Consider the following 16,179-nt stretch of genomic DNA (forward strand, 5'->3'; position numbering starts at 1 on the left):
CGAATGAGCGAAGAAAGGAGTGTAAGGAGAATATACGATGCAAATGTGAATGGTAGCAAAAGTCGGGGACGCCCGAGGAAGACATGGCATGACCAAGTGAATCAGATACTTGAGTCGGGCCATGTCAAGAGTCAGAACAATAGAAGAGTATGTATGAGACGATGTATGAATGTGAATGAGGCAAGGAGTGTGTGCCAAGACCGAGTTGTTTGGCGGTCCGTCCTCTCTGCCTACCCCTGCGGGGAAACGGCGTGATGGTTAGTTAGTTAGTTAGTTGACAATATGTATTTGTTTTTGAAAGGCAATGGATCTTGAGCAAAATACTTTATAAATATTTTCACTTTCACAAATCCTAATATAATTATTATACCTCGTGATTTTTCACGGGTCTGCTCTAATTAATTAACAATAACAGTTTTTCATTTGTTTCCTGATACATAACCACATTTTACATACTTACACGTATCTGTGATATCTTAGATAATAGTTCGAGGTGCTCTTCACAGATGACTCTTGTAGCGGTAATGTAAAACTGTCGATAAAGGGGATGACAGATTACGCTATAAGTTCCAAACGTTTTATTTAACTCCATATTGCTCGCCATACAATCCAATACAGACCTGTCACACATGACAGATGATGTGTTATAAGTGTGGGCGTGGCGACGATATGTGCTGTGATCAGCTAGCCAGACTATTTTTGAAAATTATGCGATCCCCTTTAATCTGTCAAAGTGACAGCTCCCATACAAATAAATGATATTCCGCGGCAGTCCTCCAATTGGATCGTCTTAAACCATATAGAACTAAGTCAAAAAACTTACATTTGAGAAAACGATGGTTTTGCGTTTGGTAATGCTGTGTAAATACCACCATCACTATGGAACTAAATTGTGACCTAAATTTAAGATAAAGGCTTAGATTGAGTTTTGAACATATATTTATTATTCCAGCATATTTAACATATCAATTAAAAATCATTTAAAAAAGTTAGTTCACTCTGGTTGAATACTTCGGTAAGTTAGTTCAAAGTTAGTGCACTCTGGCTGGTTATATTATGTGACTAATCTCTTCCATTGCATACATTAAGTGAACTAAGTTCATTCTTCGAAAAACTCGTCGTCTGAAGCAAGTTCTAGGCCATCAACATCTTCATCACTTGCATTTCCTGATTCTTCTTTTGTACGCAATGCTTCAAAAAATGGGTGATGAATCGGTGGAACATACTTTAATAGTGACATTATGTCATTCTTCTTTGCTTGTGCGATTCGATTTCCTGCAGGGTACAGTTGGGTTAAAACTACCTTGCTAACATTGAATGGTTTTCCCCGGAGTCGCTTATTGAGGTTCACTTCATAGAATTCAACTGCATCGTTGAGAGTGTACTTGAACTTCAAAATGCCTGGTCTTGATTTCACAACACATATTAAACGCATTTTTAACCATTCTACTTTCATTTTTTTGTTAGCGACAGTGGTTTTTTTCCTGTTTGTGAGAAATGATAAAATCGGTTTGGTAGAGACAAAATTTTCAGGGATCATCGTCGAGACTTCAAAGGATTGCTTTCGTGGTCGACATTCACGAATAATAGCGTTGTAATCTTCCACGGAATACACATTTTTGTGATACTTTAGATGTTTTTCAATGTCCCCAAAATCGCTGTCGTTAGGAAGGAAGCTATGTCCTGGCACTGGAAATTTGTGTTCTATAATGTCGATTGGGTTGTCATCTCTCTGAACAATGTACATTATTGCTGCTGCCATCTTGATGTTCCGGTTTTGTCCACCGCAAGAGTCGGACCAGAGCACAAGGTGGTTGGAATTAATTTCGTTAGATGCTAAGTATTTTAGAAGACATGATGCAATTTCGTTTGGCCCACGAGAAGCAAGTCCTTCGTGCCAAACATGCATAGTAGCCTTATCATTCTTGCATTCATGCATTCCTAGGTTATAAACTGAGAGCTGACGCTTATAATATGCTTCACCTGTAGATATCTTGGGTATTGGCAAAGTTTTCTGTAGGTCGAAAGTCAGCATTTCAATTTCTCCTTTTTTTGCAAGCACTATATCATTTTTTTTGGAAGTCTGCGTAGCTTCAACACGGGCGTGGTGAAGAGCAAGGTCTGCTTTCAACTTGTTCATTTTGTCTTTGTCTTGTTCTGACAAAGGTTTTCCTTCTTCTGCCCTTATTTGCACATTAAGGCTATCACAAGTCTTGCATGTATCCTTCTGTGGTGTCTTGAACTTGAGATTAAAAGATCTACGAAAAACTCTCTCGTATGATGATTGACTTACTGGCTTATTGTTTTTGAATTTGCAATCATCGCAATACAACCTGTACATCATGCATAGGTTTAACCCTGGCTGCAGATACTTGCAATTGGGGTTTTTGATACGCGTGTAGTGACTGATGTAGCGAGGAAAGCTTTTAATGTGGTCGTGAACGAGTTTTTCAGTGGCAGCATCAAGTTTATTTCCTGGCACATGGCGCCCCCTGTTATCGGTTAACTTTCCGGATCTACCTTTTACAAGAGCTCGATGCACACGAGCACTGTCAATCCGTAAGGTATTCAAAAACATCAGTTTGCACACCTGAATGTCCTTTTGGTCCCCCTTTAAATAATACGCCCTTGACTCTTGTCTTCTAGATGCCAATCCTTTCACACCAACTCGTTGTTTCACACTGGTAGTCTTCACAGAACCAGCAAGAAATGCAGTTTGGGAATCCCAAGACCCGTGCACATAAAATCTGTCATAACATGCCTTTTTGTTGGCAGTACTTAGAAAATTGTAGCACTTACGTCTACAAGTGCATTTATAATCGATAAAAGGTTTGCCCGTCATAACCTTTCCTTTGGATGAAGTGTATTCTTCTGCCGAATTTCGGTGCTTTTTCCTTAAATTTTTTCGCCACTGCGCAGCATCAGCATACTTGCTTTTCACTTTTTTTGCCCCTTCGTGTAAAACGGCATTAGTTGGCAGTGGCAATGCGTTTCCCTCCGGGGAAGAAGTCTCACTATTTTCAGCATTTTCGGTGAGTTCACGTTCCGCATGAGGAGAATTTTCAGCGCAAATGCGATCTGAAAAACAAAATAATTATTATGAATGGCGAATTTCACTTATTTTAGTCTTTAATTCAACCCTACACTATCTCTAACCATCAAATACAGCAGCCTTCTGTATCATGTTGCTTCAAGTTTCCCCTACATTGATTCAACCATACTGAACTAACTTTTAAAGTGTGAATTTTATTGCACTTAACCTGAGCTTTCCAAAATTATTATTCAACTTATAAATGCTTAATAATAAACACAATCTGCAGTACTCAACAAAAACATGATTTTTTATTTATTTATCAAAATATTGAAAGTTATCATGATTTTGCTACTTAGTTTACTTTGGTTGAAGACTGGAGTGGCTAAGAACGATCCCAGTTCAAAATAACATTTATTTCCAAATACTAGTAATTATTCAAATAGACTTACCTTCTGAATCACTAGGAACATAAGTTTTATCATTGTCATCTGACAATTCACTGAAATCTGACATGGAACACTCTGAAAAGTCATCATTTCTGCTGACCGACGCGCGACCTGTCATGTAGGAAGCCATGTTGGATACTCAGTTAGTTTAGTGTGGCTTGAGAACTAATGGAAGAATGCTCGTTTCTGATTGGTTCACCGTGCTAAAAAACTATCTATGATTGGTCAATCAACATGGTTCTCTCTGGCAAAGGTAGATTATGATTTGGAGCCCTCATTTCAAGCACTAACTCAAAAACTGCAAAAAGTGAGTTAGTTCACTATGGTTTCAGACGATCCAATTGATCTGTCTCTCTCTCTCCTGAGGAAGATTATAGGGTAGTGTGTCAGCCCAACATATAATACGTACATGTCACGCCCAATTTATTCTCACATAATATATCGTAATGTGTCTAAGGCCTAATACAGATATATAAATACCCCTGCAATCCTACGTCAGGAGCTCCGAATTGTTACTAGCGCCTGCTAATTAAGGTCCTACTGGCGGTCGAAGCTCAATTATAATAATCACAAATAAAAGTCCACATTGTTTTGTGTGTTTCCGGAGTATTTATTGAAGAGTTTTCTATTATTTAATGGTGTTTTCTTCATAGATGTATGCAGTCCAGATGCCATTACCTAGAGGGAGGCTGCCTGAGCTCCCCTCGCTGGGTGTCAATGTTGGTGGCGGAGCTCCATTACCCTCGGGCTGTGCTCGCGGCCCCCAACGCGGCCTACAGCAAGCAGAGGGCCCCCCTATCCTCTGATGCCACCACGCCACCACCGGTGCATGATTTCCAGGTAAATTTTTTTCTAAATACCAACACAAGAGAGCATTACGTATAGCTTTGCAGACAGCTAAAGGAGGAAATTAACAATGAATTTTTTTTAATTGGTGAAGAAGATAATATCAATAAATCTAAACACAACAATACAGATAATACAATCAAGTCCTACATACAAATGGAATAGGTTTAAGACTAAACAATTTAGAAGCTTTGGAAATAAATAAAAATCAGTAATTATTATTTTTTTTTTTTTCGATTTTTTATGCATAGCACAAAGGGTAACAATTATTTTACAAGCAATAATTGTTAGCCTGAAACATGCATCCACAAAAAAAATAGATTTTTCAATGTACTGTTTGTTGTGCTATGCATAAAAAATCTTGTCTTAAAACATTAGTTTACCAAAAAAAATATATATATTAATTAATATTTGACAAGTTCTAGTATCTTCACCAAAAAATGTAGACAATTTGTCTCGACGCCATCTAGTGAGAGAGTTAGCACTTACAATGCCTTTCTCATATAAAATAAAGTTGGTTGTTTTCAGGTGAAAAAATGTAACAAGCAGTAATTGTTGAATGAAACACTAGTATATATTGAATTATTTCGCGGATAAGAGATAAGCCGCCATAGCTAAGTGGTCAGAGCTGTCGACCGGAAATCGAAAGGATACGGGTTCAAGTCCCGTTGGCGTCATGTATCTTTTATCAGGAGATTTTTCAATGTGGAGTGTTTCAGGCTAACAATTATTGCTTGTAAAATAATTGATAAATCAGTAAATTTGAAAGTTAAAATTATTAATAACCAAGAGTACTAATGTGGGTATTGTTTTGTTTCTCAGGCCTACCAACAATATCTGCAGAAGAGAGCTGGTCTACAAGCGCCATCTGATGACGGACTGGGTACCACGGAGAAACCTCCACACTGCGATGGTCATGACGAACTTGGCTGCTTCCAGGTAATTACTCCCACCGTTCTTCCTATTGCCACTACCGTTTAAAATTTACTAAATAATATAAGATTTTCAGTGATTACAGATTCCAAGTCAATCGGAATGTTGATGATTTGTTATTAATTTGCAGGTCCGTCTGTACTACGACTGGTTCCTTGTTCCTGGATCTTGCAAATGCTGGAGACCAGACTACTTCGCCAGATACGTGCGCAGGAAGTCCAGCTCCCCCGACCTATAAGCCACCACACATCTAATATAAATAAATAAATAAATAAATAAATAAACACTACACTTTTGCAGTGCTGAATTCATGTATTTTCATGAGATGTAAACAAAAAACGCAGACTGAACAAAAATCAAATTTTAAATTGAATGTCCCATTCGGGTGTCAATTTTCATTCAGAGTTAGAATATTCTGAAAAACGACAAGAATATTTCGCACCACTATTCATAGACGACAAGTCAAAAATATGCAAGCCTGCTAAAAAACTATCATATCGTTAAACTGTACAAAATACGAAGAAAGAAAGTATCACATACATTCTTTGATGTCGACATTTATTACTTTGAATCCAATTATCTGGGAAAACCAAATTTGTATTTACGAGTTAATAGTGCAGAAAAAATATTAGCAACAAAAAAACAACTGCTAAAATCACAATCAAATCACTTCTCTAAACGAACTGCACAAAATTTGAATAAAGTAAATAAAATAACTCTTTGACATCTTTCCAAAATTGAAACTTTCAATCCAAATCTTAAAACACCATTTTTTGACACGTCATAGAAATGCATTGCACTAGGGATGCGATGTGTTAAAATAAATAAAAAAAAGGATAACCTACCCTCATTGAAATTGCATAAAGCATTACTAATTCATGGTTATTGACGTAAACAATTGTGTGCAAAAGAAAGAAGGGTATGATTTAAAAGATATAAGATTATATTACACGGAATTTGATCGAAGTAATAAATACGAAAATGAGCCTGTAGTTAAAAAAATCGATAAGGACTAAAAGTCTTACGATAATGTTTATACTTAGGTCGGTAAGAGCCTATGTTTGTCATTCTCGTCTTTCTTTCAAAGGTAAATAAGAACCTAACACATATTTTGCCGCAATGTATATAAGTTACTATTTATAATTATTTGCTTATGAAATCTCCATCATGTAACGATTTTAGAATTAACGAAATATTATCATAATAATTACATCATTAGTCTTAGAGATCTCTATATAATAATTAGATATCTGTTGTAAATAAAATAAAGATTTCTGTACAATTAATTATTTAACTGTAAGTGAGAATGAAGCAGTTTAAAATATAAATTTGATGGTTTTACCATCGATGATTATAGTTAGAATTATTTATTTTTGGGAATTTATTTTGTAAATTGGTGTGGCTGGATGGGTCTTGGGGTTTGTATTTTGTAATTTATTTAGGTATTTAATTATTATTTAAAACAATAAATGACTTAAGAAATATACGATAATTTTCTTTCAAAAAACTTACCAAACCCATCATCCATTTTTTGAAACGTCTGTTGCGATGTACCCTCTTGCGAAAACAAAACATATTAATTGTTGAATTACTTTTATTAAAGAAAATAAAACATATTATGTGCTCCATTTAGCAAGTCCAGTCATTGAAAAAGTAACAAAGAAAAGATATTTTAATAATATAGCATGAAAATATACACACATCAAGACCACAAGAGAATACCCAGTAGAAAGAATAATTAATCATAAATATTGCCTCGAAAAAAATCATTTAAAATAAAGCAAATATAAAAGAGTATTAGCAATCATTCGTAGGTAAAAAAGAGATCTGGTACAATTATTTTTTTAAATGGTTATTAATTCTTTTCGATTCATAATGCAAATATCGAAAAGCTTGCAAATAATTTTATTTAAAAACATATTTAATTGAAAATAATTCTACGCTACTGCATTTATTTTGAGACGAGCATTTTTAATTATGCTTAAAAAAATAGTGCCCGATTGAAAAGTTTTAAAATGAAATTAAAAACGTTTTAATCAATCAATTTTGAAATGTGAGTAGAAAAGATTTAAAATATATTATAATTCACATAAATTAATTATAAGTATAACAATTTAGTTTTTTTAAGAAATTATCAATATTTATTTATGGAATATCAATTATAATACAGAATAATAATTGATGTTTTGTAAATATTATCTAGATTATAATAAAAGTGGTCAGTGATGTGTGTTTAAATGTGTATTAAATTAAATATGTATGTATCAGTAAATAGAATCTGTCTCCCTTAAGACTAAATAAAAAGTATGCTAGTATCTCTCCATGAGATTTGTCAACATTGTTCTTCTTCTTTCTATGTTTAGTCAAAGTAAAAGAAAAACAGTACCTACTCATTTAATGAGTACTAATGTACCCCACGTGTACTTATAAGTAAGCAAATGAAAACTTAACACTAATAAAATAAAAGAAAAAAACCATCACCAAGAAATAAAAATAAAAAAAAAACACAGGCGTAAGAGAACCCGCTGGCTTGACTTAAAAAGTAAAAACATAAAAGTCTAAAAATGTTAATATAGACTGCTAATCTTTTCACGCGTTGTGGGTAAACCAACGGTGATTTTTAAAAGTAAAATATATATCTTCAATAGATTAAAAAAAACCTTACATATAAAATTATTAATATGGTATAGATCCTCGTAATGCTTGTGATAATATGCTCAGCATATTCTATAGCATTATTCGGAATAATAAGAAACATATTTTCATCGGAATTTTGTTTTCACAAAAATCCAGAAAACATTTTGTGATAATGCAAAACAAATTATCAAAAAATGGCAATGTATGACAACATTTAATCAATTAGAAACATTAAAAAAAATCATTTTCAAATCATGTAAAATACAACACATTTTATTTAGAAATATCTAATCAAATTGATTACAGTTCAATCAATGGAATTAAATATCTCAAAAATATTCTGATTTCCATTTTTAAAATTGCAATAGATTTACTCAGCAAAATAATTTGATTGGAAATGATTTGCAAAAATTACCGACTTCGGTTAGAATGATAAGCAGAAATATAAAATATATTATTAAATTCACAATAATATTATAGAAATCATCATTATTATTACTTAAAATTCAAAATGTGTTCAAATAATACTTTCTCAAACTAAACCAGAATTAAAAATTTAAAGATTCAATTTTCTTTACAAGAATTTATGCTTTTCAATTATTGATTCATTTTCCAATTAAAGTGGTTTAATGAATTAATAGTGACTAATTTCAAAATAACAATTAGTCATCATCCACATTCTTGAAATACAAAAAATTATTGATTGATTTTACAATAATTCACCAATTAGATCATAAAAAATTAGAAAATGTTTGAAAATGGTTCAAATGATTATGGAGGCATATTTTTTTTAATTAAAAATAATAATAATAGAATAAAACTGAAAAAATTAAAAAAAAATTATGTCGGTTTTACTAATAAAACCAAAAAAAGAAATGAAAAAGAACCCATTGTAGCTGATAAATGATAATATTTCTCAAGAGAAGCCAATTAGCTGAAAGCTCAAGGGTTTTGGATGACAAAAGGGTTCTGCATTAAACTTGGCTGGTCGGGAACCATTTTTGCTGCTCGAAAGGCGAAACTCGCCTCCTGCCGTTGGCCATACGTAAATTTTTCTGCAATTGAGTAAGAGAAAGTTCTGAAAATGGGAAAAACATGAAATGTGGTCATTACGGGGAACGTGTGCTGGTCAACTTCATTCAACTTGGTGAGAATATTCAAAATGCTTGGTATTGTGAATTGTGTCAATAAATCTTTTTGGTTTGTGGAATTACCATTGAAGATTTATATGTAGATGAGACATGAAGCGAAAAAATAGTTTCCGCTTTTTTACCTCCAACTCTCCTAACTAAAACTACCGAATTCGGTCTAGTAGTGAAACAAGTTTCGACGAGATATTAATTAGTTCGCAGTAGCGCCTCTAATTGTAGCTCTACGGGAATTATTAATTTAATTTGACGGCCGGCATAGTCCAGTGGTAACGCATTGGACTGCCATTCCGAAGGTCGCGGGTTCGAACCCGGCGTGCGCAAATAAATTTTATTTGATTAATTTGTGTTATTTCACAATTAATTAATTAAAATAATATATAGTATATTTGCGGCACGTTCCAGAGTGGAAGATACTACCAGTATCGCCCTGGTGTAAGACCAACATTCAGAATTGAAACGTTGCTCCAAATGGCTTTAGCCGTGTTTAGTGACTAGATCTGAATAGCCAGGTACTTCCCCACCTTCCTCTTTCCCTTCCCCACTTACCTTCAGCCTCACAACATCCCCCAATTGGGGATGCCATAGTCTCACTGGCTCCAGACGGGAGCAGTTGGGACTCTTGTGAGGTATTCACTATAAAAAAAAAATAAAAAATAAATTACGGCAAAATACACAATATTGCTAGTATGTCCGAGGTAAGTGCCGTAAAAATTTTATTCTGATTCGTAAATGTAGGTATACACCAGAAATTCTGTGACTAACTACTATATTTATGTACTCCTAACTCGCCCAGAATAATAGAGCGAAATTGTTATGCCAAGTCTGGGAACATCTTCAATTCATGAATACGAAATATTATTCCTGGGGTAGTTTTCTTACGTTTAAAATAATGTTTGATATTATTGTTAGTTTCCGATCTAAAAGCCAAGCAAGTAAATAAAAGCTACCAAGAATTGGCAAAACTGGAGACATTTGAGGGAGGCCTATGTCTAAAGCCAGAGACATTTGAGGGAGGCCTATGTCTAAAGCCAGAGACATTTGAGGGAGGCCTATGTCTAAAGCCAGAGACATTTGAGGGAAAACTATGTCTAAAGCTAGAGACATTTGAGGGAGGCCTATGTCTAAAGCCAGAGACATTTGAGGGAGGCCTATGTCTAAAGCCAGAGACATTTGAGGGAGGCCTATGTCTAAAGCCAGAGACATTTGAGGGAGGACTATGTATAAAGCCAGAGACATTTGAGGGAGGACTATGTCTAAAGCCAGAGACATTTGAGGGAGGCCTATGTCTAAAGCCGGAAGCCAGAAGACTCGTGAGGAGTAATAAATGAGCGCTACAAAGCTAACATAAGAACGGAAAAACAGTGTTAAAAATGATATCATCAAGGGTATCAAAATGATTTACCAGTTTTGGGCGTGAGCGGGCAGTACTTGACCGTGTGCGCTAGGTCACCGGTAGCTCCACAGTTGCGGCAAGTGTAGTCCCGCAGGATGGGGCAGCGGACCCTGCCCTCGGGGTCCTTCAGGATGTGTCCACGGTACACGGCAGGCTGCTCACCATTATTGCGACAGAAAGCGCACTCCTTGAGACAAAACATCACTTCGGTTACAAACTAATGATCCGATCAGAAAATTTCTACAGTAAAACTTTGTGAATCATCAAACATACTATTTTCGGTCGTAGGTTATTGTTATTGTTCTCTAACAATGAACAACTCAAATTCAATTAACTCGGGTTTGCTTTTAGTGTCAGATGTGTCATTTTAAAAACTAATTCTGTCAAGAATTCAGACAAACGATTAAATACCTATTATAATATGATATTTTAGAAAAATAAAAATTTTATTCTCTGTAGTGGAACTAATTTGTCAAGAATTCAGAAAATCGATGATGACCTGGTCATAATATAATATTTTTTATCCAAGAAACGGCATTTTGGGTGCTGGTTTGGGTAATTAAAAAAACACGGTACGTAATTATCCAGAGAGATACTCACGGTTGGTGTTACTGTAACCCTGCGTCTTTGTCTGAACTGACCATCTAAACCTCCAAGCGGAAAACCTTAAAAAAACAATCATATACACAAAATCAATAATTATAACAACCGAATCAAATCAAAATAAAACGATTGTAAATAAATTTGACTGAGATCTTCAGAAGGATTTTATTCGCCCGCGGATAGGCGATCCTTAATCCTCACTGTCTGAAGGATGGTCGGTAAATTTGATATATAGTAAGAAATATTACCATAGGCCTGTTGAGCATAAAGCTGTTGATTCTGCAATTGGGAGGTTGCTCCGAGGTTCATCAGCATCAGCTGGCGGAGTAGGTCCGCCTCAGCACTCCTGGCCAGCGGACTCGCCAGCATCGGGTTCATGGCAGCTGAAAAGGGAGAAAACATTTAAATAATATTGATAAAAATCCAGAATTACTGAACACGGTTGATACGAATTTTTTTTTATTGAAATAGATTTCCCATCACCATTTCTTGATAATTTTTTAAAAATAAGTGGATAATTACTGCCTACATCTGTTTTCGAAAAACCTTGTGTAAAGCCGGGGCAACGCCGGGGACGTCAGCTAGTAAATAAATAATATATTAAGGGAGTCACCAGGTGAAAGATGAATTACTAGAAACATGGACATACCATTAGCAGTTGCGCTCGTGGAGGGCTGCATGAGATGACGTATGCCCTGGAAGGAAGGCCGTGGGGTGGGCCAACAGCGGGAACCTCGTGGGGAGGAGGGCGCAGCACTATCGTGCCCGTTGGCCTGAAAGTCTGCCATCACGTCGTCCAGAGCGTTGGAATCTCCTAACAAAAAATACATCACAATGTGGGTGTGTAGACTAACAGGATATTTGAAAAAAAGCTGTAAGAACCATAGAATCAGGCCAGTTACTAATACTATTCAATAGTTACAAGTGAACTATTTGGGGAACCAAAAACTCAACAGTGTTGTTATTCTAATCGTTATTTTAATTTATTTAGTTTTCCAGCTGGGCTTTTACGTAGATTACAAGAACATAATATACCTAATGAATTAGCTATCAAAAAATCAGCAAAAAGTTTTTAAGAAATGAAGTAATGTGAAACTGATGCACTAAATATAAAACTATATGATTAAAGTATACAACAGTAACGTTAAAAATATCGATAGTACATGTAAAGTAAGAAAGATAAAAGAAAGAAAACTAAAACTACATTACCTACACTACTATAATTTGTAGAATTTAGCGAAGTGCTGGAAAATCTTACGCATAATTCTATAATAATAACTTATAATAAGCCAACATAGTTAAAATTGTTTCAAATTATCATTTGTTATTCTGTACCACAGATATTAAAACAAATGTTTGGTAAGGTCTGTAGCTAAAAATAATGGTTTCGAATGCTTTATGTATTACAGAAAAGACTTATGTAGAAATAAACTAGTTTGATAATGGAATAACTATAAGTTTCAAGAAAGACATATGTATATACAGACGCCTAAAAAACTTACCCTTATTTCCAACTCTTTTGGTGATGGGTTGCGCTACTTTCTGATGTTGCATATACTGGTTCTGTAACTTGGAGTCCACTTGCAAGTTTTGTTGATTGTAGTCCAAAACATCTTGAACACTTGTGGAGTGGATGTGACCGTTGTGCTGATTCTCCTGCACTAAGTTGTTGTAGTGAGAATAGTTTTGTTGTAGAAGTTCCAAGTTCTCTTGGGAACTCAGCAAGGCCTGTCTTCCCTTATGCAATATCTCCCTATACATATCAGGGGAGATTGCCGAATGCGATGGAAGGCCATAAGAATCCCACTTATTCTTGAAGAAATCAATGTCGCAGTTAGTTTGATGGTTCCTGTTGTTCTGTAGGGTCTCTTCCAAATTAGTCATGTGTTTAAAATGTGAGAATTGTTCATCCTTTATCTTCTGGCGTTCCACGTTCAAGTTGTATTTGTCTTCCTGTTGGCGATATGCTTGGAGCAATGCGAAAATTTGCTCATTTTTTATGCGATTAAAGTAAGCCAATGAAGCTTTATCTTGGCTTTCTTGGCCAATGAAATTTTTCAAATTGGCCCATTGTGCTTTTTCCGGATCTTCAACACTGCCAGGCATATTTTTCAAATACTCTCTGATCTCCCTATTCTTTTCTTCTAGAGAGAAATACATATTATCATCCCTATCTGCCGGCTCTTCCGCGGGTAGGTTTTCGCTTAAGCTCTGGGTGGGTGACTTCATGGATGAGTTGGATTCATTGTTTGAAGGATACATGGCTGCGTTGTCGTTCTGGCCCCATTCCGGATTAGAGTCCTGGCTTTTGGTGGTGATGAGACTACTCTCAGAAGACCAGGCCTGATCATTCAGTTGGTGGTTTGAATAAGACAAAGTCGCGGCAGCCATTATGATCTGGAACAAAAAATATATTTTCAAGCGTACAAATTAAATCAAATACCTAAAACAACAATTAATAATATTGTAACAACATGTTACGAATAGTACCTAAGTAAATACTCAAAGACAACATCGTATTATTAGAAGGTAGGTACCTCCTATTTTTTTATGGTAACAATTTCTTAATTGACCACGATTACAAAACTTTATAACTTCCACAATACTTTTGTTACAAATATTGACAAATAATTTTTAAAAATACTAATTTTTTGTTGTTCCTTTGTCTATCACTCGGGTTCAATGAACTCTATAGCCTTTGCTTTGTATAATTTTCAAAATTCGACGTGTTTGTTTAGAGAATTCAGACAAGCGATAAAGTACCTACATAAAAATTATACTATTTTTAATGAAATATTATTTTGTGTTAATTTTTCAAAAAAAAAAACTAGTTTGTCGGGATTTCAGACTATCCCTATTGATTGCATCAAATTTAGATAATAGACGAAGCTAAAAAATGTTTAAATTTTTTAACCTATGATTAGTCCAATTTGACCTCCAACTCACTAACGCTAAACGAGCGGAAACTCCCGAATCCGGTCACCGCGCACTTCTACTCGCCGAGGTACTACGAGATATTAACACGCAATAGCGCATCTATAATATCCCGTGATTTTTCACGAGTCTGCGATAGTTCATAATAAACAACTGCACCTGGATAAAGATGCATCAAAGTTCCAATATTTGTCTCAATCAAGGTAAAGTTTGTAGGTTAGGAAATACGCATAAATTATTAAAATAACTAACAATCGAATAATATATTTTGTGCATGTTTTATATCTCCCCGGAAAAGTTGTTTCGCGTTTCTTTTTAAGTTCGTGCGTTACACAGAATTCGGAAACTTTACGCACCTACTAATTTATTTTCTTTTACTTACAGTACTTACTTATTAATTTATAGTTCTTAATTCGTAATATATGTAGGTACTATGGGTTGACATCTTTCTAAAATACGTAACAATCTATACACATATACCAACATAAACTTCAGTGTAGTAATTTATGACTATATAATATTGTGTAAAGATAAATTATTGACTTTTAAAATACACACAAATCATTTATAAGGATGTGTAGACAAGTACACAAATGAATTATAAAGAATGTAGCAGGTGGTTGAGGCTTGCTATTGCATTTCAGGTAATAATTATAAAGTTTGTTAAACTTACCTATTTTTTGTAAATTAACCAACTGCATAGAAAATCAATCGACTCTCGTGTCACGTTTTAAAATATGAATAAAACGACGAATTTTGTATGAAAATACAAAGATGTATTGTAAAATTACAAGACGTGGTGGGTCGTTGGCTTAAATTTTAAAACTGCAATACTGCGTGGTTTTCTAGAACTTTACTGAAACAATTTTAAAATCTATAATATTGTAACAATATTTTTGGTTTCAATTTCAGCTACTGGTTTTTGTAGCCGTAACGCGGTTTTCTCCCAATTTTATGCGATCGTTTATCGTGAAAAATCATGCGATATTATAATTGTAGGATTTATCTCAGGATCAATGCCTTTTAAAAGAAGAAATTTACCCTTTGAATGCTATAAAACTTGAAAAATTATGACATCTGTCAAACATTTAAACAAATGAATTTTGTAAGCATTTCAAATAGAAAATTATTAATTAATTCAAATAATTTAACTAGATTATCGCTTGTCTGATATGATTTATACATATCAGTTGCAATTTTGAAAATTAAAAGTTCATTCAACTAGAATAATTTTATGCATTACGCATAAATATATACCTACATCAATTCACGGACCCACCAATGCACCGACAATCCAAATTAGTATGTTTAATTAGTATTTCGTGACGCGAAGATAATCAGATTGTCTTCTATATAGATATTACGATTTTGTACAAGAGACCCAACTTACCAGATCCAGTGAAATTGCGCATGTCACGCCCAATTTAGGCAGGCCAGTCCTGAGTCAAACGGCGTGTGGCTCTAGTAAAAACCTCAAGGGCGCTGTGTCACGTGTTAGTATATTATCAGCGCCTTGGCTCTTTGGCTCCTTGGTTCCTTGGCGCCTTAGCAAGTTGGGCCAAAAGAATTGGGGCGAGGAAAAATTGTTGGGAAGCACTTCGATATCACCACTAAACATAGCTAAAACCATTTCATGCGAGAAAACCTCTACTCGGGAACAAGATGCAAATAATGTTAACTATTTTTAAGTCTTTTTAAGTAGATATAATGTGTAATCAACCGAGAGAAAATAAAAGCTTTATTTTTTGATCCACTCCGGGAATTGAACCCGCGCACTCTGGGTGACGATTTTCTTTTTGATTTTTATATTTATTTACAAACGCTGGCTGTTGGTGAATTTTATTTTCTTTTTTTAATGTAAATACCGCATTAGAGTCCAACTGCATGGATTCAATAGGAATACCTTTGATTATATAAATGTCAATATGTATATATTTATATAATCAAAGGATAATACATATATTGTAAGGTTGAAGGGAGTATGTAGGGGTAGAAAATGTGGGAAAGAAAAACTAAGAACATTTTTTTTTTTTTGCTTTTTTCTACGAGGGACCAATTTTTTGGTTGTTACGACAGATTAGTCATCCAGTTAAAGTACATTATTTCTTATTTTGACATTCTTAACATTCCGAGATTTTTTCTTGTTTTGAAATTCTTAACTTTTCGAGATTTTTTCTTATTTTGACATTCTTAACGTTTCGA

General features: G+C 34.6%; 2 protein-coding genes across 4 annotated transcripts in view; one reads left to right on the forward strand and one right to left on the reverse strand.

Annotated features, from left to right (window-relative positions):
- spz6 (Spaetzle domain-containing protein 6) overlaps positions 1-5,497 on the forward strand; it is a 28,374-nt gene extending 22,877 nt beyond the window's left edge. The window contains exons 8-10 of the mRNA XM_089646401.1: positions 4,134-4,320; positions 5,149-5,265; positions 5,390-5,497. Coding sequence (XP_089502527.1) covers positions 4,134-4,320; positions 5,149-5,265; positions 5,390-5,497 — 412 coding nt within the window. The remainder of the gene's footprint in view (positions 1-4,133; positions 4,321-5,148; positions 5,266-5,389) is intronic.
- Positions 5,498-8,546: 3,049 nt separating this feature from the next.
- Positions 8,547-14,792, reverse strand: LOC149412123 (uncharacterized). 3 transcript variants are annotated; one of them, XM_089646386.1, is made up of 7 exons: positions 14,651-14,792; positions 12,546-13,440; positions 11,693-11,857; positions 11,292-11,426; positions 11,041-11,105; positions 10,450-10,627; positions 8,547-8,951 (listed from the first exon to the last, which is right to left on the reverse strand). In XM_089646386.1, exons 2-7 carry the CDS (start codon positions 13,432-13,434, stop codon positions 8,839-8,841), a joined length of 1,545 nt encoding a protein of 514 aa, XP_089502512.1. In that variant the 5' UTR covers positions 13,435-13,440; positions 14,651-14,792; the 3' UTR covers positions 8,547-8,838. The 3 variants fall into 3 exon arrangements, with proteins under 3 accessions (XP_089502512.1, XP_089502513.1, XP_089502514.1); XM_089646387.1 differs by having other exon boundaries at positions 8,547-8,974; XM_089646388.1 differs by lacking the exon at positions 11,693-11,857.
- Positions 14,793-16,179: the final 1,387 nt, after the last annotated feature.

The sequence above is a fragment of the Hesperophylax consimilis genome, chromosome 24, assembly GCF_061612785.1.
Source record: "Hesperophylax consimilis isolate HC1 chromosome 24, BYU_Hcon_1.0, whole genome shotgun sequence".
NCBI classification, from domain to species: Eukaryota; Metazoa; Arthropoda; class Insecta; order Trichoptera; family Limnephilidae; genus Hesperophylax; species Hesperophylax consimilis.

What these genes read in the sequence shown, in the direction of transcription:
- LOC149412123 (XM_089646386.1), bottom strand. Translation starts at nt 13,434, where the DNA reads ATGGCTGCCGCGACTTTGTCTTATTCAAACCACCAACTGAATGATCAG. An exon ending in CAAAAGAGTTGGAAATAAGG is followed by an intron (nt 11,858 to 12,545) that starts GTAAGTTTTTTA and finishes ATTTTTTGTTAG; the next exon opens with GAGATTCCAACGCTCTGGAC. An exon ending in CCCGCTCACGCCCAAAACTG is followed by an intron (nt 8,952 to 10,449) that starts GTAAATCATTTT and finishes ACTCAATTGCAG; the next exon opens with AAAAATTTACGTATGGCCAA.